This window comes from Lagenorhynchus albirostris, chromosome 6 (assembly GCF_949774975.1).
Source record: "Lagenorhynchus albirostris chromosome 6, mLagAlb1.1, whole genome shotgun sequence".
Lineage (NCBI taxonomy): Eukaryota > Metazoa > Chordata > Mammalia > Artiodactyla > Delphinidae > Lagenorhynchus > Lagenorhynchus albirostris.
Genome location: NC_083100.1, coordinates 3015274 through 3042089, shown reverse-complemented (window position 1 = coordinate 3042089; position 26816 = coordinate 3015274). Strand labels below are relative to the sequence as shown.

Genomic DNA, 26816 nt, shown 5'->3' with positions numbered 1-26816 from the left:
CAGAGCCTTCTGTGGGAGGGGTCCGGGAGCCGAGGCGCAGCACAGCAACCACGGCCCAGGCGTCTCTGGAGGTCACCTTTCTCCCCAAGCGTCGTACAGGACTTAAGCCCTGGACACGTGTGCACAGGGGGCCCTGCAGGACACGCTCGGGACAGGCCTTAGGTCTGAGATCCCTCTTCTTCAGCGCCTTGTCTTAGAAATGGAGACCACACTTTGTTCAAAACACGCTCCTTTGGGGTAGCAGGGAGGTGAGTTGACCCTCACTGCCAGGGCAGGGGAGGCAGCCTAGGTCGATGGCAGGAAGGCCAAATTAACATGTCCTGATATTTCCAGTCCTACTTGTGTTGAGCCATTTCCAGGGTTTTGATATTATAAATGATGCTGCTATGAGAACTTTTGTACGCCGAGCCTTACTTCCTTTTTGACTAATTTCTTTAAGAATTCTTGCATGTGGGCTTGCTACAACACATGCCATGAACATTCTGTGGTTCTTGATAGGTTTGGCCCAGTCGCCCTTTTAAAGAATTTCACTAATTTACATTACCAGCAACATATGGGAAAATATGTATTTCCATATAGGTTCCTGAGTATTGAGTTTGTAGAGACTATTTTTGCAGGTTTAAATGAGATTTCCTTTTGGTTTCAATTTGCCCATCTTTGGCCCCTAGGAGGATTGAGCTGTTCTCCCTCAGTTGTTTGCAATTTGCTTTTTCTCAAACACAGATTATCTGACCTTAACCTTTGCTATTTATACTTGAGTCATTGGGGGTATTTTTTTTTCTTTTTTTTTTGGCAGTACGCAGGCCTCTCACTGTTGTGGCCTCTCCCGTTGCGGAGCCCAGGCTCCGGACGCGCAGGCTCAGCGGCCATGACTCACGGGCCCAGCCTCTCCGCGGCATGTGGGATCTTCCTGGACCGGGGCACGAACCCATGTCCCCTGCATCGGCAGGCGGACTCTCAACCACTGCACCACCAGGGAAGCCCCCACTGGGGGTATTTTTAATTTGCTTTTACAAACTCTTGACTATGGTAGAGATTAGCTCTCTGTCATTTTGTTCTAAATATCTTCATGTTCCATTTGTGTTTATTCTGGTGATGTTTATTTTCTATGTTTCAGTTAGTTATTCAGTTAAACGTGTGCCCCTACTCTCTCCTCAGAGCTCTGTGATTTTGGCGGGGTCCTATCTGTTCCACAAATTCAGTTGAGTCACGTGACCACACATTTTATGTTCTCTTTCTATTTAGTTGTTCTGTATTGTGAAATAATGTTTATCTTCTTAACACAGTGGGTAGTTACATTAAGCCATGAATTAAAATTTATATCCTTCCTATCTCGATTATCCTAACATAATTTGTTAAACAGTTTTTCCTACCTCAGTCGTTCAGTTCTTCTTAGTTTAACACATTTAATACCTTCTTGTACACATTAGAGTCTATTTCAGTTAATTTTAACCTATGTTTTGGGGGCATATTCCACCACTTAAATTATCATGGCTTTATGATATTTTCTACAATTTAGGAGAGGTCCTCCGAGACTAGTGTGTTCATTTTTGTTATATTTCACATTGTGTTGTGCTCTCTTTGATATATTTTCCACCTATTTTTCTGAAACAACTGGAGAACCATTTTGCCAAATTCCATAAAAAGTCCTATTGAGATCTTAATTGAGCCGGCCAGTATCAATCAGTCAACTCAGGAAGCGTCACCTGTTTGCAAGAGTCCTTCCCATGGGGATCCCTGCAGGGCCCCCCCCCCCCAAGCGTCCTGAGGATTGGCAGCTGGCCTAGTTGAATTGACCACTTGTTACCTTTGGGTGCTGTCGTTTAGCAATTAGTAGAAAAAACAAGCGTGGGGAAAGAAGTGTGGAGCTCCGATAGGACCACCTGGGCACGAATCCTGCTGATTCTTTCACTGCTTACACTCTCTGTGGGCCTCTGTTTTCTCCCTAGTGAAAATAGTGTAACAGCATTTTCTTTTTCTTTATTTTTTTGGCTGCACAGTGCGGCACGCGGGATCTCAGTTCCCCGACCAGGGATGGAACTGGCGCATCCCTGCAATGGAAGCGCGAAGTCCTAACCACTGGACCTCCGGTGAAGTCCCATAATGGCATTTTCTTGATTGACAGTTCCTGATTTCCCTCTGTTCGGGTTTCCTTAATCGGGTTTTAGGATTAGACTCCTATTGGCCTAATGGAATATATGTGTTTAGCTGACGATTGGGGTCAAGGGTAGGAAATAATTGATGTTCCCTCGGAAGTTTGAATGAACTCATCATCGAAGCCATCAGCTCTGGGTGGTTTGGGGAATTCCTTTCTCCAGTTTCTTCCTCCACTATTGATGAATTTTGGCTGTTTCTTATTTCCTGTTTGTATTTCAGCTATATTTATTTGGGCCGTATCCTCCAGATTTCTCACTAAAACACAAGGATGCGTAGTATCCCTTTAAATGTTTACTATCCTCTATATCCAAGTTTTGTTTTATCTTCGTGTTTCTCTCCCCCTTTTTTCCTTTGGGTGGATGCCACCTCAGTCATCAAAGGGAAATCAGGAGGCCCACTTCCTCATTAATTGTGCCCATTTATAGTCTTTACAGAATAGGCTAGGCTTTACGTAACAATGGCTCTTTTAAATTTTTGGCATTAACTCAGCATTCACTCTCACCTCTTTTAAAAAATATGTACTTCTTTCCTAAGATATCATTTAGATGCTTAGTTCATCATTTTTTCTCACTTTTTTAAACATAATAAAGGCATTTAAACCTGATGATTCTTCCTAAGGACCTCCTTCCTCACTTTCTGTAGATTTTATGTCCGTTTTTCCATCCTTTTTTCTTAATAGACAGGTATTTTCTTCTTCAGACAGCTTTTTCTTTTCTTTTTATAAAAATTTTTTATTGGATTATAGCTGATTTACAATGTTGTGTTAGTTTCAGGTGTACAGCAAAGTGAATCAGTTATACATATACATGTATCCACTCTTTTTTAGATTCTTTTCCCATATAGGTCATTACAGAGTATTGAGTAGAGTTCCCTGTGCTGTACAGTAGGTCCTTATTAATTATCCATTTTATATATAGTAGTGTGTAAATGTCAATCCCAATCTCCCAATTTATCCCTCCCCCCTCTTTCCCTCCTGGTAACCATAAGTTTGTTTTCTACATCTGTGACTCTATTTCTGTTTTGTAAATAAGTTCATTTGTGTCATTTCTTAGATTCCACATATAAGCAGTATCATATGATATTTGTCTGTCTGACTTACTTCACTCAGTGTGACAATCTCTAGGTCCATCCATGTTGCTGCAAATGGCACCATTTCATTCTTTTTTATGGCTGAGTAATGTTGCATTGCATATATATACCACATCTTCTTTATCCACTCTTCTGTCGATGGACGTTTAGGTTGCTTCCATGTCTTGGCTATTGTATAAAGTGCTGCAGTGAACACTGGGGTGCATGTATCTTTTCAAATTATAGTTTTTCCAGATATAAGCCCAGGAGTGGGATTGCTGGATTACATGGTAAGTCTATATTTAGTCTTTTAAGGAACCTCCGTGCTGTTCTCCATAATGGTTGTATCAATTTACATTCCCTCCAACAGTGCAGGAGCATTCCCTTTTCTCCACACCCTCTCCAGCATTTATTGTTTGTAGATTTTTTGATGATGGCCATTCTGACCTGTGTGATGTGATACCTCATTGCAGTTTTGATTTGCATTTCTCTAATAATTAGTGATGTTGAGCATCTTTTCATGTGCTTTTTGGCCATCTGTGTGTCTTCTTAGGAGAAATGTCTGTTTAGATCTTCTGCCCATTTTTTGATTGGGTTGTTTGGGTTTTTTTGATATTGAGCTGAATGAGCTCTTTGTATAGAGATTAAACCCTTGTTGGTCCCTTCGTTTGGAAATATTTTCTCCCATTGTGAGGGTTGTCTTTTCGTTTTGTTTACAGCTTTTTCTTTAGGCAAGTGTATTTTCTTTCTTTTATTTTTTGAATTTTATTTTATTTATTTTTTTATACAGCACGTTCTTATTAGTCATCTATTTTATACATATTAGTGTGTACATGTCAATCCCAATCTCCCAATTCATCCCACCACCACCCCACCACCACTTTACCCCCTTGGTGTCCATACATTTGTTCTCTGCATCTGTGTCTCTATTTCTAGGCAAGTGTGTTTTAATTCTCATATGTTTTATTTCTATTTGGTTCTTAATCTCTTCTTGATGTAGTGAGAGAACATAGCTCAAATAATTTCTGCTCTTGTATTTTTATTGAGATTTTCTTTGAGATCTGGTATATGATGACCTTTCTCTGAACATACCATGAATACTCAAAAATGAAGCATGTTCTGTTCATTCTGTTTAACTCCCACCAAAACAATCATGAATTCTGCGTTGTTGTGTTATCCAGCCCTTTGTGTGTTTCTGAATTTTTTATGTGCTTGACGATGATTCGGTTCTTCCATTCTAATCATATTGTTATTGTTTCTATTTTTCTAGCGGGTCTTATGTCTATAGTTTGCTCTGTTTTTATAACATTGAGATTCCATGTTATCATGTGGCCGTTACCAACCATGAAACATCATTATATGTCTCCTCATCATACTTAATACTTTTCGCTTTAATGATCTTTGGGTTCATATTAACATCAAAACCCTAGTGTTTCAGCTGCTTGGAGTTTACCGGTAGCTCTTCTCGGGCTTCCGTCTGATTCCGTCTTTACCGTCTCGCTTGCAGGCAGCTTATTGCTGGCTTTTATTTGTTCCATCTGGAGAGTGACAAGCCTTGAAGCAAAGAAAATTACATCATATTTGTCCTTTCTGTTCTATTTTCAGGCACTCCATTTTTGGTTGCGGATTTCTTTCCTCTTCTCCCTATTGTTGAAACATGATGTATTTTCTTTTACCTTTTAAAGGAGGTGGAAATATTGGCAAAGCTATTTTTTCACTCAGCCGGCCATGAAATGTGAAACACAGATGTGCTTATTCCTGTACTGATTTGCTTACATTATCAAACGACATACTTTGGCTTCTACTTGATGAAAGAGCAGGAGTCTCTGGGGTTTTGGCTTCCTCCATATCTGTCTGTCAATCTGTCCATCTATCTATCTATCCAGCTATCTACTTATCTATCTACCCCTCTATCCATCTATCCCTCTATCTACTTATCTGTATCCATCTACCTACGTACCTACCTATTCTGTCTATCTATCTATGTATCTATCCATTTATCTACTTATCTATCTACCCCTCTATCCCTCTATCTACTTATCTGTATCCGTCTACCTACCTACCTATCCTATCTATCTATCTACCTCTGTCTACCTACCTACCTGTCTATCTATCCACCCTGCAGTCCATCTATCTGTCTATCTACCTATCTCTTCCTCTCTGCCTCTCCTCATTGATGTCAGCTAATGTTCTAAACCCTACTTCTTTCTCTCTGCCTCTATTTCGTTTTTTTTTGTACTCTTTGTTGTTCTGAATTTTATCAGTAATAACTGTTGATCTGACAGGGCTCTTGGTTACTTATCTGTGCAAATAGACTGTTAACTCAAACATGTCATTATTTTTAACATCATCATTCCCTTTCACATGCCTCTTTTCAATTCACGCAACTATTTGAAGTAGACCCTGGAAATAAGCCATGTAATTAGTACTTTCTCAGACCTCAGAAATTTCCAAGGAGCTTTTCGCTGGCTTTGTACTCGAGTGGCAGCTTGACAGGATAATAAACCTACAATGAACAGCCTTGTTTTCTGAAGTTCACGTAGCTGTTGTCCCATGTCTCTGGGTTTTCATTATGTTATCAGAGAAGGCAGAAGAGACTTTGGTTTGTCTTTTAAATATGAACTCCTTTTTTCGGGCGTGGTTGCTCATGGGTTGCTAGAATTATGGGACCAGGAAGAGATGGCAGAGGCGTAGGGCAGGCACACAGGACGTGTGCCTGGAGCCCTCGTGACTGAGTCAGGGCTGCCTGGGGGCAGCTCTCAAGACACATGTCCTCATACCCTGGCAGCCAGGACCACTGGGGCCATGAGTCGATGGGCAGCACCAATGCCTGACACCCCCTCTCCACTTGGTCCCAGAGCAGGTGGGGGAGTTTTGAGACCTCCTCCCAGAAGCCAGCGTGGTCTGCAGGGTCCCTGTGACACTTACGTCCATGTGTCTTCATCCTCCTGGTGCGCTGGGGCTGCCTCTGGTCCAAGCTTGTGTCCCAGGGTGATTTGGGGTCACGAAGAAGCCCCTGAGGATGACTGGGAGCTTTGCCCTCGCTGGGGGTGACAGTGGCTTGCCCTCCTGCATGGGCACGTGTTCCTGGGGAGGCGGGACAGAGTGTCGCCAGGCCGGGGGGCCAGGGGTGGCCTACTTGGTTATGTTTCTTCTCCACTGGGCAGCAGCGGGGGCCGCAGGGAGCAGACTCCCTTTCCTGGAGCCACAGCCCCGTGGGTTTAAGCTTCGGGACCTGGACACACCTCCTCCCAGCACCCTGGCTGCTGGGGAGCCCCTCACGCTCCCTGGGAGTGAACCCCAGCAGTAAGAAGGGATGGCCCCCAGCTGCACCCCCCCACTGGGTGTCAAGGCCGCCCTGCAGGAACCTGGTGAGGGGTCACCCTGCCAGCCGGCATGGCCTTCTGCCCAGGGCGAGGATAGGGCAAGAAGCTGTCGGGGTACAGCGAAGCCACGGCCACTGTCCCCTGTCCTGGTGGCGCAGTGACCTGGCCTGGGATGGTGCCACCCTGCCCGGAGGTCATCTTCATGGGGCCCTGGGGGATGCAGGCTGCCGCGCCGTACCAGCGTGACCGCTGGCGCTACCCTGCATGCTTTCCTGGAGGCAGCCCAGGGTGGGGCCTTTCTTTGTGTTCCCCTCCCGCCAGCCTGGCATCTGCACGCCTGACCAGACAGACGGGCCGTTTCACGTTTCCTGACGGCGTGTCCCATGCCAGGCCCACGTGGAGTTCCGCGTGAATGTCCCACCTGCTGGCAGGTCTCAGTGGCCCCATCGAGTTAGGAGAGGCCACGCTCCCTTCCTTCCCCCACCTGCAGTGCCCACTCGGGGCTGGACTGGGAGACAAACGGTGCCTGCCCTCGGGGGGCTTTCCTTCAGAGACAGAGGCTCCTCCACAGCTGTGAGGTCAGGTACCCGTGTGCGGGGTGTGGTGGGCACCTCAGTGGGGGCTTCTTAGCCTCATGACTGCCTCCTACTGGGGCGGGGAGGGGGGACTCACACCCCTTGCTGTGAGCCCGGGACCACTGTTTCCATTTTAAAGGGGGAAGCGCCGAGGCTCAGTACTGAGTCCACCACTGGTCGATGTTCCGTGGTGTGGAATGTTCCACGGCCCTTCCCCGACACTCAGTGTTGCCCTGAGCTCTGAACAAGGCGGGGTGGGGCAGGAGGGGCACAGAGGGAAGGGGGCCACCTTGACAGAGGCAGCAAGCTAGTGGGATATGTGGGTGGGTCCTTCAAGACTTTGGGAAGCTCCCTCAGGAGAATCCAGTGCATCAGGGAGACAAAGGGCCTCTTGGGCAGGGCGGGCAGAGAGCAGTGCTCACAGGGCCCTGGGGGCAGGGCTGAGGTGGGACTGGAGGAGGAAGCCCTACCCTCCAGCCGCCAGCGTTGTTTCACAAGGATAATGTCCCCGGGGTGTTAGTATCCAAATATAGCACCCGGCTGTCCTGCCTAATGCGCCCGGACACGTGTGTTCACCCCTGTCCCGGGCGGGGGTGGGGGTTGGGGGGGGTGGGGGTGGGGGGGGCGGGAGCCCTGAGGTCCTGGCAGGCCCCGGTGCGGCCGGCCGGTGGCTTCACCTTGCTAGACCCGGGTGTCCGCCCAGGGGTCCCAGGAGGTCCCAGGGTTGCAGCGAGTCAGAGCGGGTCACGTGCGGCTGGGCCCACGGTGGGCATAGCCCCCAGCGTTCTCAGAGCCCAGGGCGGGATCACTGCGGGCCCAGTCTCGCCCCACCTGCCAGGCCTCGGAGGACACCCACAGAATTTCAAAACTGTGGCTTTGTCTCCATGAGCCTGGAGCCTGGTTCCCGCGGCGGCCTGTTCTCCGAGGAGGCATCGTGCCCCGCCACCCGTGGAGAGCCTGGTGCCCAGGCGAGCTGCATGCGGAGCCGGGGATGGATTTAGAGACCTCTCGCTTCCTGCCGGCCTGAGCAGAGGTGCCCAGATTCCTTCCTGCCCGGAGCAGGGCCCACAGAACAGGCGCAGGGGAGGAGGCCGAGAGGCCAGGGTGCCCCTCCCCAGGAGGGGCTTCAGCAGGGAGCAGGGGACAGCGGCCTACATGGCGGAGCCACGCGGAGCCGACGCGGGCCCCGGGGCCACCACCTCGCTGCCACCTGGGGCCCGTCGCTCGGGCCCCTCCCCAGCTCCCCGGTCTGTAAATGGGGGAGCAGCTGTGAGGGGTCTCCACGTAAATAGCCGTAGTGTGTCCTGTCCTCTGGACGGCAGCGGGCGAGGCCTTCCGCTGTCATGGGGGTGCGGCGTGTTGCCATCAGGGGTCACGGCCGGCTGCGGGGGGTCTGTGGGCTGCATAGCCCAGTCTGAGCGGGTCCGCATTCTGCATGCCCACAGCTCCCTCTTAGTTACGGGTCATCCATCGCCCGGGGCATGAGAACTGGGCCTGGCCTGTCCCAGGGCCCAGCGTGCATGTGCTCCCAGCAGGAGCCCAGAACCCCTTGTGGATGTCCGACCAGCCCCACAACTGCAGTAGGGCGTCTGGAGACGCGGAAGGGTGAGCACCACCCGCCCCGTCCAGGTACCTGCCTCGCTCGGTCTCTGCAGCCTTGGGTCCCTAGAACCTGATCTCCCAGCCCGGTGCCCAGCAGCCCCTTCGCCCCCTCTAGGCCTTCCTGCTCCTGCCCCGTGGGTGCGTCTCGCAGGCTGGGCCCGGCTGAGGAAGCCTGGGGGCCAGCAAGGAGCTGATGCTCTGTCTGCAGACCCTGGAGAGGGAACAGGTGCCGTGGCCTGACCGGGGCCAAGCTCAGGACACCAGGGCTGGGTCACGAGCTGCCCCGTGCGGTGGCAAAGCTCTGGGTTATCCACCAAACTCTGTTGAAATCTTCCAAAAACATAGGAAAGCACTGGCGTCCTCAGTTGATAGCAGTTGCCTTGGTTGGGCGCTTCTCCCTACGGGGGTCGGGGAGTGGGGACCACTCCCACGTGCATTGGTTCCCTGGCCTCCATCTCAGCTCTGGGCTGTCTGCCCGGATAGAGAGTCCACAGCTCAGAGACCCTGAGTCTCTTGCCCAGGGACATACAGCAGCTTCACGGGGCAGCTAGCCGAGGTAGAAGCTGAAATCTAGCTTGCGCTCCTCTACCCAAGCCACGTGCACTGCCTGGAGGAGGGGGCACCCTTCCCACTCCACACAGGGCCCCACACGGCCCCTCCCACAGCCCAGCCCCCACGTGACTGCCCTCACTGCTTCCAGGTGGCCTGGCCTGCCGGTCTGGATGCCGAGCTGAAGAATCTGCTCAGGGCATTCGCCCGCTCCTTCCCCGGAGTCCGAGGGCCCGGTTGTGTGGCTGCCATGGGAACACTGACAGCTCTGAACGTAGGGGCTGCAGCCTGTGCTTCTGAGAGGTGTGTGTACTGGGGGCCTTGGACTCCCCACGGCAGACCCCATATCCAGGCAAGAACCCCAGATGCCCCCAGGGCTCCTCTGCCCACACTGGGGCCCCAGGGCAGCCCAGGCTGGAAGGGGCGGTGACCCCCAACACCCCCTCCCTCCCAGCCCAGGCTCCGGGAACGAGGGCTCCGAGCGGCTCCTGGAGTTGCAGACACAGCATCCGTTGACCATTGTGCACTGAGCCTTACGGTGCGCCTGTCCCGGGGCCCGGAGTACAGCAGGGAGCTGAGCTCTGCCCTCCCTGAGGTCTCAGTCCGGGGAGGACGGACAGTAAGTGGGCAGCTGCAGCACGAGCAGAGGGATGGGCGAGATACGGGGAGGGGAGCCGCGGGGCGCAGAGGTGGCGTTCAGGAGGTGTATCCCCAAAGTACTGGGTTGGAGGTTGGAGAACGGGATGTCCGCAGGCGGGGGTGGGAGGACCGGGGCAGCAGCGAGAGGACTCTCCCGCCTCCCTGCTGTAGAAGCAGGGCTGGGAGAACCACACCCCTCCGGAAGAGGAGGCGTGAAATCCCTTCCAGCCTGAGGGTCAGGGAGCAGGTCATTCCTAAGTGAGCCCTGAGAAGCAGCCAGAAAGAAGACTGTGAGAGAGGAGACGGGCTCGCACTCCTCCGTGTCCGCAGGGTGGGGGGTACTGGGGGAGCAGGTGGAGAAGGACTCGGTTCTAGGGGAATCGAGGACTGGGTTCCCGAAGCCCCTCAGGGCCTGTCTGTACTGTGGGGGGGGGGAGCCTCCCTGTGCAGCATCTCCCAAACTCCACTGACACATTTTCCTTGGTGGAACGTCTGGGGGGGGGGGGGGACAGCCAGGCTGGCTCCAGGCCAGGAGAAGAGAGACTGAGAGAGCGAAAGACAGAAGGGATGAAGCCAAAGGCCCGGGGTGGGAGGGGACATGGCGAGGATGGGGCCAAAGAGAGCTTGTTCAACAGTGGGGTCCCACCGTCTTCCCCGACCACCTTGCTTCCACCACTGTTCCGCTGATGGTACCTCCAGATGGGCTGGGAGTGTTTCCGGAGGGATTGTTGTCTCCTACCCAGCGGAGAAAAAACCAGCCCATTTCCATTTGTCTTCCTCTTCTTGCCTTGGAAAACCCCTCCAAGGTTCTTTATTCTCCGGTTTATTCGTATCGTTCATTTTCCGAGAGGGTGGCGTCCGTCCACCTCGCTCAGCAAATGCCCGCAGTCGGGGTGGTACAGGTTAGCCAGGGAGCTGGTCACGAAGATGGGAGATGGGACTTACCTCCGCCATCCCGCAGGCTTTGTATGAAGCCTGTAGCGTTGTTCTGTTCATTTACTGATCCGAGAGTCTTAGTGGACACCTCCTAGCGTGGGCTCACCAGTGCTGTCATTCCTGGCAATTCCCAGTGCTCCCAGGGAGAACGGGGTGGCCCAGATGCCAGGAGTCCCTGTTCTACAACATAGTCAGAACCTTGGAAACATTCCTCTGCAAGTGTGAGTTTGCACGCTGTGCTCACACTGATTTCAAAACGTTCCTGGCAAGGTGTCCTGTAGGTCAGCCCTGGGCCGGCGGAAATGCATGACGACTCCTGTCACTTGGTCTCGTTGGACTTTCCCAGCTTGATGGGACCTCTCTGATCTGCCTGGTTTAGAAAGGGCTTCGTTGTAGGGACCCCCACTGCAAGTCCCGGAGGTGCGGGTGGGCTCCAGGTGCACCGCCGGCTTGGGTCCTGCCGGCCCAGCACGCGTTCCCAGACGACACCAGGGTCGGAAGTGAAATGTTTTGAATCAAACCATTAACAGGACGTCCTTATATGCTCCCTGCAGCGTCAAGAAAAACAAAAGATGCCCTGTCCTGCACTGCCTCTGGGCAGCTCCCGTGCGCCCACCGTGGGTTGTGGGAAAAGTACCCCATGTGGGCTTGGTTACCCACCCTGAAGGCCACTCGGCCCTCCTGTCTGTGGTCAGAGGCCCTTTGCAGGGATGAGCTGGCGGGCAGGCTCGCTCCAAGCCTAACATAGGCCAGGCCCCTCTGTGGCTTTCTGTCACCAGAGGAAGTAGCCCGATGCGCGGGCAGCCCCTCCCCGCTTTGGAAGGGCTCTGCGGTGACTATGAAGGCTTGGCTGGGAGCCCTGACGCCAAAGGTGGAAACCACAAGGGAGAAGACAGACCTGGCCACCTGAAAATTAAATAAATGGATTCCTGACAGTGATGAAAATGCCTCAGTAGCAAATGTGGTGTTTGCTACCGGTTTGAGAGAGATTTTTTTTATCACATTAAGAACTTCTTGGTGCTTTACAAGGTTGGGGTTTTTTAAAATCAGAAACGAATGTTCAGTTTTATCAAATGCCTTCTCAACGTGTATTGAAATGATTATATGTTATTTTCCTTTGACAGATCGAAGTGTGATTTTATCATAATAGCATTAAAGCATTCCTGAAATAAACCTACTTTATTCTGTTGTATACGGCTAGTTTAAAATTGCCAGCCGCTTAAACAGGACTTCTGTGTCTATTTATAAGTGAAAGTGAACATCTGTTGCTTGTTCGTGAGTGTTCTGAGGCACATGGGAAGTCATCTTAAGAGGTTTGGGATCAGGGTTTTGTTAACTTTTTCAAAGAACTGGGAAGCTTGACATCTTTTTCTGTGATCTTAAGAATTTTTTTTAACATCTTTATTGGAGTATAATTGCTTTACAATGGTGTGTTAGTTTCTGCTTTATAACAAAGTGAATCAGTTATACATACACATATATCCCCATATAGCCTCCCTCTCGCGTCTCCCTCCCTCCCACCCTCCCTATCCCACCCCTCTAGGGGGCCACAAAGTACCGAGCTGATCTCCCTGCGCTATGCGGCTGCTTCCCACTAGCTGTCTATTTTACGTTTGGTAGTGTATATATGTCCATGCCACTCTCTCACTTCGTCCCAGCTTACCCATCACCCTCCCTGTGTCCTCAAGTCCGTTCTGTACATCTGGGTCTTTATTCCTGTCCTGCCCCTAGGTGTGATCTTAAGAATTTGAAAGAACTACCCGGGCCTAGCACCTTCTGTGAAAGTAATTCTTTAACAACTTTTTCTGTTTTTTCTTCTCAGATTTTCTACTTTTTAAATCAAGATTTGATAATTTATTGTTTCCCCCAAAAGCATCCCAATTCCTCAAGGATTTTCCGATTTTTAACACACATGTTTTGTACGTTCATCTCATACTTGTTCTAGTCTTTCATCTGAGGTTTTGTACAGTGGTGTTTTCTCTGCTTTTTTTCTGGATTAGACTACCCAGAAATGTGATTTCATTGTAGCTATTTTTCTAAAGAATCAACTGTTGAATTTACTTTTTCAGTTTTATGTTTTTTTAAATATCAATAAATATTAGTTTTTAATAATTATTAATGCATTTAAATTATGTGCCCTTTGCAGAGATTTACTTTGTGCTTCTTTGTTTAAATGTCTCGATTTGGATTCTTCATTTATTTTCATTTATTTTTGGTTGGTAATAAGACAATTTACAGCTGCAGATTTTTCTCAGAATTCAGTTTTGCCTATATTTCACTGATTTTCACGTGCAGTATTGCCATTAGTTTTTCTTAACAGCCTATCACTGAATTTTTAAATCTTTGTTTGACCCTAAAATTATATGAGTGATCTTCTGTTTCTAGGGATTCCATTTTTTTTTAAATTTATCCTTTTCTTACTAATTTCTAGTTTCTAAAATTATAGTCAAAGAATACTGACTTAAAATCTCCACTTTGAGAATTTGTCAAGTTTTTCTTTGAGCCTAAGTAGGATCCAGGGACTTTTGAAAAGATTGTTGATTCTCTGTAGGATAGAAACTTCCTCATATAGTCACTGAGTCAGGCTTATTAACTTTATTTTTCACTTTTATGCTAGTTTCTATTCACCTAACCTGAAGATTTTGTTGAGTCCGTCGCGATTACTCGCAGCGGTAGGCTGTCTTTGTCCTATGAACCTACGATAACACTCTTCTCAGTGTGAAACGCCCCCTCTTCCCGTTTACTGTCTTTTGCACTGGAATGTGCTGTGTTTGCTAAGACCACCACTCCTGCTGTCCTACTCACATCTCCAGGCCGATCTGTCTCATTCTGTCCCTTCTGCCTTTGTTTCTCTTGCCTTTGAGATGACTGCTGTGAACAGGATGAGTGGGACTTTTTTTCCCTACACTCTCTCTGCCCTCATGGTGTTTGCAGTCAAGTTGTTGAGACCAACAGTGAGTGAATAATCAAGAGTGAAAGCACAGGTACAAAGTAAGACACAACTATGATGGAAAACCCCACTTTGCCGGAGATCCAAGTGAGGTTGAAGCATAAGAAAGCACCTGTTTGAGGAGGTGACGTTTGAGGGATACACAGATGTCGACCTTTAAAGATGGGGTTAAGAGCCTTACAAGTAGCAAGTGCAGCTTGTGCAAAGGTCCTGAGGCAGAAGTATCAGCCAGGGTGGCCAGTGAAAGGGAGAGGGTACAGTTGAGAGTGGAGAGGTGGGGGCCACATGAGGGCTTTTGAATCCAGCACAGGTGCAGCAGGGAGCGTTGAAGGCCTGAAGCAAGGGTGAGTCTGTGTGGACAGTGGGCTGGGGGAGGCGGAAGGCAGAGGCCAGGGCTGTGGCCCCAAGAGCCAATGGTGAATGGAGCCCAGGGCTTCAGAGAGGAGGAAAGCAGGGGAGGGTGTTGATGGCTGCCCTGACTAAGCGGGGTTGGGGGAGGAGAAGGGGAGCAGAGATGCCCAGGCCCCAGCCCATGCTCAGTGCAGAGAAGTGGAAGCTGGTATTAGAAATGTGGTTGTAATAACCCATCAAGGCTAGTCACTCTGCCCTACTCCTGGTCACAGTGACAGGGCTGGAGGAGGGGAGGGGACGCCCGGAAATGGGGGGATCCATGGCAACTCAGAGGGGGCAAGGCTTCCCAGGCATGAGAGATGGGGCTGGGGTGGGGGGCATCCCGGGAGTCAGGTGTGGACGCCTGTTGTGCACTGGACCAAGGCTTCAGATGGGGGTGGGGATGTCACGGGTGTCGGATGTTGCAGTCTGGGCGCCGGCGGAGGAGGGAAGGAGCGAGGGCTGCAGAGCGCCAAGGCCCCTCACCTGGCGGGAAGAGCGGAGGCAGGTGCGCCGGGCTGCTGATGAGGGAGAAGTCTCGAGAGCCAGGGGCGAGGGAGGGAGCAAGCGGGGTGCTGACGGCGAGTGGCGAGGTGAGGCGGAGGAGGGAGGGTCCCTAGGAGAGGGATCAGGGGAGGAGGGACCAAGGAGCGGAGGTCCCCGGGAAGGGGGCGCCATCTGGTAGCCTCGCCCTTCCTGCAAGGAGGCCGGAGTGTCCTTGGGCGCCTGGGGCGGGGAGCCGGCGGGGATGGGTGCGAAAGGGGGTCCTGCCCTCGGTCCTCGGAGGACCCCCCCCACCTACCCTCAGGGCCCTCCCTGCCCCCAGGTCCGGACGCCCCTCGGGACCGGGCGTCTAATCCCCGCAGCATCCGTGCGGGGACGGCAGGGAGGTCCGTTCCACCCCGGAGGCAACCCAGACCCTGGAGGAGGCGAGTGATGGAGCGAAGCCGCCGGCCCGCCCAGGCCCTGGGGACATTCGGGGAGTGAGCGGACATCCGGAGCTCTGCAGCCTTGAAGGTGTGCGAGGGCCCGCTGGCGGCTGAGCCACCGAGCTAACGCATTATGTCGCTCGGAGGGGCCCAGCCCCAGCACTGCCGCCTGGAGCAGGGCTGCCAGCCAGGTGTCCCCTAGGCGGGGGTTCCCAGAGCTCCTTCCACTGGAGTGGCGGGGGGAGAACCCCTTGTGCTGGAAGCAGAGGGTGGGAGAGAGGGTGTCACCGTGGTGGGGACGCTGCCCTGCCTGGGACGGGGTTTACCCCACGCACCTCGGGAGTTAGAACAGCACACGAGTCCCCTGCGCCGAAGGCCCCCCGCTGCCCCAGACACGAGGAAATGTGCGCCCCACGGCTGCAGATTCAGGGACCTCGATGTCCAGTTTTCTGCAGGCCTTTTCCTCAGTGAGCTGTCTAAAAATATAATTATAAAAATAATGTATGCTCACTGCGGAAAACTTGGAAAATGCCCCGAAAGCGGAGCTAGGAGAATAAAAGTCCTTCATATCACTACCCTCTAGTGGTGACAACTCCTCCTAACATTCTGAGGTCTTCCCCTCCTACATGGACCATTTCATGCTGAAAGCACATTGTTTGTATAATTTGGTCTCAACTGCTTTTTCTTTTGTTCAACATTGTAACATAAATGTTTTCCTCCTCCTAAATATCATTTTAATAGCTACATAGCTGAGGCTCTTATAAGCAATTTTTTCCTCACTGTCCTGTTGTTTGCTCTTTTTCATAATTATAAATCTGTAATGTTCATTTTCTTACATTATTTTTGTCTACATTTCATGTGATTGACTTAGAATAATTCTCAGAAATAGAGTTACTGGCTCAAACGCTGTCTGTGATTTTGAAGTTCTCGATACATAATTGCCGAACTGCTTTTTGGAAAAATTTTACCCGTTTATCTTCTACCAGCAATGATGCGAGCACCTGCCTCATTTCACTATACCTTCACCAGCACTGAGTATTCTCATTTTTTAAATTACCTTGTTCTTTTATTATTATTATTATTGTTATTATATTTATTTATTTTGGCTATGCCAGGTCTTAGTGGCGACGTGCGCACTCTTAGTTGTGGCATGCATGCGGGGTCCATTTCCCAGACCAGGGATGGAACCTGGGCCCCCTGCATTGGGAGTGCAGAGTCTTACCCGACAGACCACCAGGGAAGTCCTGAGTATATTCTTCATTTGAAAATGGATTCTATTTGGATGTTTGCTTCTTTTTTTCCTTAAAAGTGAGGTTAGACATTTTTTTCACCTGCTTATTAATCAGGCTCCCCAGGCCGGCTTCAAATGGGTCCTGTTCACCTTCACCTGCCCCGGCTGCCAGGGTGCCGAGGGTGCCACCTCCCCTCCTCCCAGCAGGTATTTAAAGCTGCTGGAAGCCACCAGGTTGTGAATTGTCCTGAGTTGATGGAAGCAAATACTGGTCCAGAGAGAGTGAACCAAAATAGTGGTTCCTCCTCAGATATTCTGAGGGCTTAGACACACATTGCCTGGTCAACGTTTACTCGAGTTTATGGAATAAGAAATGGACCCTTAAGGGGCCACACACCAGTTGTCAGGAAGCTGTCCACTTACGGGGCACCTGTTATACATCAGGCCCTTGACCTTGTTTAACTTGATCTGCCCAGTAACCCTGTCAGGTGGGTACCTGTCTCTTCATTGAATAAAGAGAACAAGGTTTGGATGGGTGAGACGCAGCCCTTGGGATCACTCAGCATAAGAGGTTGAGCTGGATTTGAACCCAGTTCTGTGGGGCACCAGGGCCCAGAGTCACATACTCCACGTCGGGGCCAGACAGGGCTAGTTGGTGTTCCCAGAGCAGACGACTCCCCTGTGGGCATCAGTGGGCACCTTCCTGTCAAACAACCATGAAGCATGGTACCAGAAGCCTTGACTTGGGACCCAGATATATTGGAAACTACTCCCACCACAGTGTTCAGGAACATTCCAAGCAAAGTTCACTTAGGGGCCCACAATAGAAAGTCCTGGCCAAGAAAAAGGATAATCATTCCATTACATGAGAACTGAAAATAGAGGGTGAAAGCAAGCATATTTTTTCATGATTATTTTGGCCCCTTCAGTCAGTACAATGTTCTTTTGAACAGAAGAATGTCTGTCCTCTGGAGGAAATTCTTTTATCACGTCCCTGCTGACAGGGCTCACAATATTTATTGAAAGTTTCAGCTGTTACTTCGGTATAAATAAACAGGATGAAGTGGGCAGCCGACTGCCCATTAGGGATATTTTTAGACGGGGATGGCTTTGCAGACTGGAAGGGTATTTCAAGGAGAGAGTGCCTCGTCCCAGAATAGCCCACCACGGGCTCAGCCTCAGCATGGCCTCAGCGTGGGGTCCCTGGTGTCACAGGTCCCTGGGTCAGGGGTCCTTCCCATCCTGGCTGGCCAGCCTGGAGGTGGCAACACCTCCTTCTAGGGACATCCCAGCTTCACTCCTCAGGCAGAGCGTAGGGAACAACATTTAGGACTGACTGTGTGTCACTGCATCTGCAGAACACCTAAAACTACACGTTGATTCAGTGGGTCTGAGGTGGGGAAAAAGACGACCATTCAAGCTAGTGTTTGTAACATGCAGCCCTGTGGTTGATGGACGACCAGCTCAAAAGTCTGGACTTTGGTTTTTAATAATACCTGACACACTTGCACTTACCTTGTGCCAGGCCCTTGACGTGTGCTAATTCATTTTTTTCACAATGAGACCCAGTCTGTCCTGACTTCCCGTGGCTTTTTCCACTTCTGTTTTCTACTTGGAACACGAGTCCTCGTTCACTTAGAAAAACCACGCACCCCTGTGGGCACGGGGTCTGGGGAAGTAGGAAGGGCTTCAGGCCCGTTCAGCTGAAGCCACTGATTGTCAAGATCAGCTGCTCATCTCCCAGGGCCCCAAGCCTGTTGCTGCTTCTGTGAGAAGGGTTTGGGAAATGTGTGGTGTTTGTGCCTGGCCCCAAACAGCAGCCAATCCCCTGCCTGCCCCTAACCTTTCTCACGAGCACCCCCTGGAGCCTCATGGGAAAGAGCAGATGGTCATGGAACCCCGCTCACCGCATCTGGGGCCCCAGAAATTCCAGAATGACTCTCCAGCCCACGCTAAACCCTGCGCAGTTCAGCTATTATGTAGCTGGTACAGCAGCTGCGTCTTTCTCCTCCTTGAAACTCAGGTTACTTTGCTGCCTTGCAGTCTCAGCTCTCTGATGGACTCAAGAAAATGTATGATTTTGTAGTTTCTTCAGCTTTCTTGCTGTTCATATGGGATCAACACTCTGTGTTGCTTTCTCCATCCTGAGCAGAAGTGACACTTTCTGGAAACTACTGAATACATTTTAATTTCCCCCAACACTGAATCTTCATTTCTTAAAAAACAGGGGCTTCCTTGGTGGTGCAGTGGTTAAGAATCCGCCTGTCAATGCCGGGGACACGGATTCGAGCCCCGGTCCGGAAAGATCCCACATTGCTGTGGAGCACTAAGCTCGTGCACCACAAATACTGAGACCACGTGCCACAACTACTAAGCCTGTATGCCACAACTACTGAGCCTGCACACCTAGAGCCCGCAAGCCACAACTGCTGAGCCCACATGCCACAACTACTGAAGCCCGTGCACCTACAACAAGAGAAGCCACCGCAATGAGATGCCCGCGCACCACAACAAAGAGTAGCCCCCGCTCGCTGCAACTAGAGAAAGCCTGCGCGCAGCAACAAAGACCCAATGCAGCCAAAAATAAATGTTTTTAAAAAATAAATAAAATTAAATTAAAAAAACAATTTACTCAAAAAATTAAACACAGACTTAAGATATGATCCAGCAATTCCACTTCTGGATATACAGCCAAAAGAATTGAAAGCCGAGACTCGAGTAGATAATTGCACACCCATGTTCATTGCAGCAGCATTTGTCACAATAGCTAAAACATGGAAGCAACCTGAATGTCCGTCAATGAATGGATAAACAAAATAAAGTATGTACGAGCAATGGAATATTATTCAGCCTTAAAGAGGAAGGAAATTCTGACCCAGGCTACAACATGGATGAACCTGGAGGACATTATGAGGTGCCTGGAGTAGTCAGATTTCATAGAGACAGAAGACAGATGCGAATTGCCAGGGACTGAGGGAGAAATGGGGGTGAGTGTTCAGTGGGGACAGAGTTTCTATTTGGCAATAAAATCGTTCTGGAGACGGATGGTGGTGACGGTTGCACGACAGTGGAACAGTACTTAATGCCACTGGACTGTACAGGTAAAAATGGTTGAAATGGTAAATTGTATGTTCTTTATATTTTACCACAATTTTTTTATAAAAAATTGACTGGTTCTTGCCATGTGCCAGGTACTCTTCTAGGTACTGGGATTACAGAGGTGAACAAAATAGACAAAATCCCTGACCTCACGGTGTTTACACTCAATAAGCAAAATAAATCTGTAACCCGCTGCAGTGAAGGGTGACAGTGCTGTGGGAAACTCCTCAGCAAGTGTGGGAAGATGGGGGGGTGGGAGGTCAGGGTAGGCCTGGGAGGCCTCACAGTGAGTCCTGTGGACACCTGGGGGGCTTTCAGGCTGAGGGGCGTCTGCTCGGGGTGATGCAGACGGCAAGGGGCTCAAGAGGCTGCACATCTGCCCACGCCTGAGGGCTCGCTGTCCCAGGCTGCCTTCTGAAGACGCCTGGCTGGTCCATCTTCTCGTTTGCCCTTGGTGTGGCATCCCAGCTCCTGGAATCCCTTAGCCCCAGCTTGCCTTCTGGGGTGTGAGCACGTGCAGGACATCTAGGGAGCCCGCACAGGACCCGCGCAGGACCTGTGTCTCTCAAGCCAGGGCCACCGCCTCAGGGCTTGGACTTTGGGGGAGCTCGCCCCAGTGGGGAGTGAGGTGGGGAGCCCCTGGCTGGAGTCCCACCTTGATCCCCTGCCCACCAGGGACTGACGACCTGCTTCTCCATCTGCAGGAGCTACGAAGAGCTCTCGGACTGCACCAGGCACGTGGCGCAGAAGCTGGACTGCTTCTGGCCCAACGCGGCAGTGGACAGGTTCTTCCTCTCCGTCCACCGGCACTACTTCAGAGACTGCCCTGTCTCAGGCAGGGCCTTGCAGGACCCGCCCAGCAGTGTCCTCTGCCCCTTCATCGTGGTGCCCATCCTGGTGACCCTGCTCGTGACGGCACTGGTGGTCTGGAGGAGCAGGCGCCTGGAGGGCATCGTGTAGGCTGGGGGCTCCCGCGCCCAGCAGGGGAGGGGGAGGGCTGTCGCTCATGGAGGCTGCCGGGCAGGCCAGAGTGTGGGCGTGGGGGCCGAGCCTAGCCAAGGCTTCTGGGACTCCAGTGGCAGAGCAGACCCCCGGTCCCCTCTTCTTCTACCCGAGAAGAGCTCACAGCAGGACTCTGGCGTGGTCACAGCACAGGCATTGACCTAGAAGCCACCCTAGGAAGGGCAGCCCAGGTGCTGGGAGGGAGCAGAGCGTAGCTGTCAGTGTTTCTGGGGAGGGTTCTGAGCTGTCTCCCAAGGTGTTTATGAATCACCCCCTGGCTCGATCATGGATAAGTAGTTTGTGATTAAAGGATGTCCTTGAATTTGGGAAGCGTCATTCTTTCTGGATGTGGACCCTCAGGAGTAGAAGGATGGGAGAAACTCTAGCCCCTTTGGATTTTGTCTTTCTCTGACAGAAGGCGCCCTCACAGGTACCTATATGGGGGACGATGATGGTGAGGTCCCAGGGGGGCTGAGCGCTGTGCGTGCGCTGAAGCTGCTCCCCGGGATTCTGAGGCCCCGGCCCCCTCCCCGCCACTCTGTCTAGAACTACTGGCTTAATGGGCTGCGACTGGCAGATAGGAGGAGGCCAGGTCTGCTCAGTTTTTACTGAGGCCCCTCCCCAAAGATGCCTCGCCAGCCCCCGGTCCAGGCACCCACCTCCATTCTGTCCCCCAGGGTTTCAGCGGCTATTTCCTCTGCACTCATCCAGGCTGCTGCTGCTGCGCCACATCCACCGCTTCCCAAGCTCCAGCTTCCAGAAGGTTCTGGATCTCCAAAGGGAGCTCCCTGCACCGTCCCTCCCAGATGGCTCCTGAGCTCAGAACCCCCCTCTGAGGTCCCTACAGCCCCCAACTGGCTGCAGCGCCACCGGCCCAGGACCTGACCCTTCTCAGGCCCACTGCCCTCCGCGTCGGCCTCCCCTCCTCCCAGCTGGACAGCCACCCAGACACGGGGCCAAGGCCACGGCCCCCGAGCTCTTCAACATTAGCTGAACCCGCGCTGGGGCTGAACGGGCCAGACCCCCGCAAAGGCGCCCCAGTGCCGACGGGCCAGGGGCTGGGCCTCGCCGGCCCGAGAGCCCCGACCGTCCCCCTGGGCAGCCCCCTGCAGCGACGACGGGCCATCCCTCGGGGCGTCCCGCGTCCGTACTCCGGAGCCCCGGGCGGGCTGGCCCGGCTCCTCGGCCTCCCCACGGCGCGGACTCGGCGCCAGAGCAGCTGCCCCCGAGGACGCAGACTCCTCAGGGGGCGTAGATCCTCCTCCCGGAAAGGGGCCGGCAGAGGGGCGGCCTGGAGCAGGCGGGGCCGGCAGCGGGGTGCCGCGGTCGGGGCGGGACCGGGGGCGGGACCGGGGGCGGGACCGGGGGCGGGACCGGGGGCGGGACCCGGGGCGGGACCCGGGGCGGGACCCGGGGCGGGACCCGGGGCGGGACCCGGGGCGGGACCCGGGGCGGGGCGGGTCCCGACGAGCCTCGTCCAGTGACAGCAGGGCGGCGGTGCGCACGCGGAAGGACAGCACCGCCGGGCTCGGGGGAATCACCCCGTGACCTGTGACACGTGCGTTTGCCGGAGGCGGCGCTTCGGAACCGCGGCCCCTGCTTCCCTCCTGCAAGTCCGGCCGCTCGCGGTGATTCGCGGGGACTCCTCCCCTTCGGCACCGCGGGGCGCGCCCGACCCCTGACCACTGACCCCCGAACCCCGCAGGCCCTCGCCCGCAGGCCGCACGGCCCAAGGCCCAGCGCTGAGCAAGGGGTCCTTCCAGAGTCAGTTTTCCGACTGTGGCGTCTTCAGGGACCGGGCCGTCCCTCCCCACGTGCTTTGCTGGCCGGAGGTGCGTGGGGTGGGGTCGGGGTCGCCCTTGGTGGAAAGGCGTCTCCTGCCTCAGGTCTTCCTAAGTGGTCACTCTCTTCTGCACCACCGACGGCAGGTTAATGAGATTTTCCAGTTTTGACCAAGGAAAGTAACCTTCTGCGGGACAGCAGGCCACTTGTTTCTCACATTTCAATATGTAGCCCCGTATGACCGTTTTCACTTGAAAGAAAACGGACTGAGGGGAGCTGGTCCCTACGAGGCAGAGGACGGTTTTATCGGAAGAATGTGTTTTCCGAGCGCTCTCGTCTGAAAGGTCTGCTCTGAAAGCTGTCCCCTAATTTCATGAAGTCAGAATGTCGCGTGTTCCGGAAAAACGATTGGGTACCTGTTTCCAAACTTTTGGAAGTGTATTTCCTGCCATCATAGCCTACGAAGACTAATGGTGTTAAACCCGACAGAAAAGGCCAAGCTCAGCCACGCGACAGCCTTCCTACTGTCCCCCCCCATGGCTCTGTGCCCGCACCTCCTCGTCCATAAAGTGGGGAGGGTAATGGGGTCTCCCTCGAAGGGGGATGCGTTAATTAAGTAAAATGTCGTAGCCCCAGGTTTCCGCCCGCATGGGATTCTGGTGAGGCGGTTGTTGGCACGGCACCTATGAGCTGGGGAAGGTTCTAGATGCCAGGAGGGCCTCAGGAGGGTCGGTGAAGCCATGGGGGTCCCTGCGCCAAAGCCCGCGGCCCGGAGCCCCGGCTAGCAGGCCTGCCTTGACCCGCCCGCTCCCCGCTCTCGCGAAGGGCCTCGTGGAGTGTGGCCTGCAGATAAAGGCCCGATGGGTAGCTGGGCTGGCAGGGGGCCGTGGGGCAGCCCCACTCCCGGTGACGGAGGGCCTGCCACGCTCCTCCTCAGAAACCACCCGCGCAGAGCGCAGGCGCACGCTGCGCGCTCAATGGTAGCTGTTAGTATTAAAACGTTTTACAGCCCGTGTCACTAACGCTAAACAATATCATTATTTTAAAATTATCCAAGCTAACGGAAGAGAACAGTGATCATTTTTAAGTATTTTTCAGGTTTATTAAATATGTTTTAAAGTACACAAAAATTGGGTCTTGTCTTTAGAGACAAATTTTTTTTTTTATTGAAGTATAGTTGATTTACAATGTTGTGTTTCTGGTGTATAGCAAAGTGATTCAGTTATAAATATGTATATATATTCTTTTTCACATTGTTTTCCATTATAGGTTATTACAAGATATTGAATATAGTTCTCGGTGCTATACGGTAAGACCTTGTTTACCTATTTTATATATAGTAGTTTGTATCTGCTAATCCCAGACTCCTAATTTATACCCCCCCTTCCCCTTTGGTAACCATAAGTTTGTTTTCCATGTCTGTGAGTCTGTTTCCGTCTTGCAAATAAGTTCATTTGTATAATTTTTTTTAGATTCCACATATAAGTGCTGTCATATGATATTTGTCTTTGTCTATATGACTTATTTCACTTAGTATGCTAATATCTAGGTCCCTCCATGTTGCTGCAAATGGCATTATTTCATTCTTTCTTGTGGCTGAGTAATATTCCCTTGTATATATGCACCACATCTTCTTTATCCATTCATCTGTCAGTGGACATTGAGGTTGCTTCCATGTCCTGGCTATTGTTAATAGAGCTGCAATGAACATTTTGGTACATGACTCTTTTTGAATTATGGTTTTCTCAGGGTATATGCCCAGTAGTGGGATTGCTGGGTCGTATGATAGTTCTATTTGTAGTTTTTAAGGAACCTCCATACTGTTCTCCATAGTGGCTGTATCAATTTACATTCCCACTAACAGTGCAGGAGGGTTCCCTTTTCTCCACACCCTCTCCAGCATTTGTTGTCTGTAGATTTTTTGATGATGGCCATTCTGACAGGTGTGAGGTGATACCTCAAGGTAGTTTTGATTTGCATTTCTCTAATGATTAGCGACGTTGAGCCTCTTTTCATGTGCCCGTTGGCCACCTGCGTGAGACAGAATCTTTTTTGCTAAATAGAGTTTCACTCGATGTTGCGTTGTTGTATGCACACGTGGCGTGCGGTCTCTACCCTCTCAGCACGGTTTCAGGCGTTCAGTGGCGTCTTGTTCACTGTCGGCACGATGCCGTGCACCAGGTCTCCAGAACTGATTGATGTTGCTTCCCTGAAATTCTGTGCCCCTTGATTAGCAGCTCCCATTTCCGTCTCCCCCCAGCCCGTGGCAGCCACCCTCCCACTCTTTGATTCTATGAACTTGACTATTTTCGGTACCTCTTGTAAATAGAGTTCTGCAGTATTTGTCTTTCTTTGACCGGCTTATCTCATTTAGCATAATGTCTTCAAGGTTCATCCATGTTGTCACATATGACAAGATTTCCTCCTTTTTAAGGCCGAGTAATATTCCGCTGTATGGATAGACCACACTTTGTTTATCCCTTCATCTCTTGATGGACATATAGGTTGTTTGCACAGCTTGGCTATTGTGGGTAATTTTTAAACATTTAGGTTGGACTTTGGAATGTGTGTTTGTAAGTACATTTGAGTATATGTGCACCTGATCAGGAACTTTCCTTCAAGTGAAATAGTTCTGCTGTAGAGGTTTAGGAGGACCCAGAGAGCATTCAGGTTTCCCTCTTCCTCGTCAGGTCACCAGTCTTGGCTGGCATGGAGGCCAGGTTCTGCTCGCCAGGGGCTTTCCGTCCAGTCCGGGTTTGTGGTCAGGCATCTGCACATCACGGGGCTGAGGGCAAAGAACCCAACACCAGTGAATAAGGTGCTTAATGAGAATTAATAAGCCAAAGCAGAATTTTTGTATTATTAGTTTGAGATTTTATTATAAATAAACATATAAACAAACACAAATGACTTTATTCTTACACTCAGCCCTTCTGCACCCTCAGATAGAGGGTCAGTTGCAAGGGGCTTGAGCCTCTGCAGATTTGGGTATGTATGGGGGTCCTGGACCCCATCCCCTGAGGATACCAAAGGACCATTGTAGTTTCCTAGGCCTGCCTTTAACAAATTATCGCAAGCCAGGTGGCTTAAAAACGACAGAATGTGTTTTCCCTCACAGTTTTCTGGAGGCTAGACGTCCCGAGATCGAGGTCCTGTCAGGGCCACGCTCTCCCTCAGGGCTCCAGGGCAGGGTCCCTCCCGCCTCTTCCAGCCTCTGCTCATGTCGGCATTCCTCGGTGTTCCCCGGCTCTGAGCTGCGTCCCACCAGTCCTTGCCACCTTCTGTCTGTGTGTCTTCGTGTCGTCCCTTCTTATAAGGTCACCAGTCACATTGGGTCGGGCCCACCCTAATCCAGCATGACCTCTTTTTAACTTAACTAATTACATCTGCAAAGACCCTGTTTCCAAGGAAGGTCACATGCTGAGGTTCCACGTGAGCATGAATTTGGGGGGGACACTGTTCAGTCCAGCACACTCAAGAGCTGGTGCCACCTCGGCCCCCCTTTGTCTGGGCCATGAGAGGGGACAACATCTAATAACCTGCTGCAGAGGCTGCTTCCAAAGCCCAGCCAATCAGGTGATAGAACGAGACCGGGTGTCCCAGCAACTCCTGAGAAAATGCCTTGTCCCCAAGGCTAGGGTACAGGCCATTGTTCCCACAGACAGACCACTCTAACAGCTGCTTCAGGTTTGCCTTTGAGAGCCAGGGACCACTCCGTGCGTGTGTGTGTGTGTGCACGTGCATGCGTGTGTGCATGTGTGTATGTCTGGGTGTGTGTCTTTGCACGTGTGTGTGTGTGCACGTGCGTATGTCTGGGTGTGTGTCTGCATGTGGGTGGGTGTGTCCATGCATGTGCGTATGTCTGAGTGTGTGTCTTTGCGTGTGTGTGTGTGTCCGTGCAGTGCATATGTCTGGGTGTGTGTCTTTGCGTGTGTGTGTGTCCGTGAATGTGCGTATGTCTGGGTGTGTGCACACATGGGTGAGGTAAGCAGAGGCCTCTGGCAGCTCTGTCCTGGCCCCCAGCCCTAGTCCTCTGGGCAGAAGCCACCCTCAACCACTTCCGTCCCACACCCCGGGCTGTGAGGGCCCCTCCCACGTTATCTCCTGGAGGGTCACTGAGTAGATGGTTGACTTTTCCAGGAAACGAGTTTCTAAGATGCCTTGAGAAGTGTTCCTGGAATTGCCGTGTGAGTCGCCCATCCTCTGAAGAGGTGCGGGCAGGGGGCAAGAGCCTCATGAGGCGTCCAACCTTGGCAGCAGAATGAGCACCTGCCAGGGCCACGTGGGATGATGCCAGACTCCCCAGGGCCACCTCAGGCAGGAGCTGTGGGGCTCCTCAGGGCCCCCCTGCTCAGGGGTCCGCCGCGGGGTGGGGTCAGGGAAGAAAGCGGGAGCTGTGGGCCCTCCCCACCGAGGGGCACTGCTCAGGCCCAGGGTGAGCTGGGGAGGCAAGGGGTGATGTGCACAAGTGACATCACCACGCTGGGCACTGCTCTCCCTCTGCCCACCTGTGTTCTGCACTCTTCTCATGAGTCTTTCCCTGGGGCTGCCTGTAAAGTCAAAGAGGGACAGTGGTGGATT

The 26816-nt window shown here is 51.9% G+C and overlaps 1 protein-coding gene across 3 annotated transcripts in view; it reads left to right on the top strand.

The window, feature by feature from the left end:
• The window catches only part of RAMP1 (receptor activity modifying protein 1), a 48244-nt gene extending 27469 nt beyond the window's left edge, over positions 1–20775 (top strand). The window contains exons 1-4 of one of the 3 annotated variants that reach the window (XM_060151720.1): positions 7006–7129; positions 8016–8377; positions 9429–9580; positions 20156–20775. In XM_060151720.1, the coding sequence (XP_060007703.1) occupies positions 8282–8377; positions 9429–9580; positions 20156–20411 (504 nt within the window). In that variant the 5' untranslated portion in view covers positions 7006–7129; positions 8016–8281 and the 3' untranslated portion in view covers positions 20412–20775. Of the gene's footprint in view, positions 1–7005; positions 7130–7811; positions 8378–9428; positions 9581–20155 lie in introns of those variants that run through there. The other 2 variants (XM_060151719.1, XM_060151722.1) reach the window with 2 other exon arrangements.
• The last annotated feature ends 6041 nt before the right edge of the window (positions 20776–26816 follow it).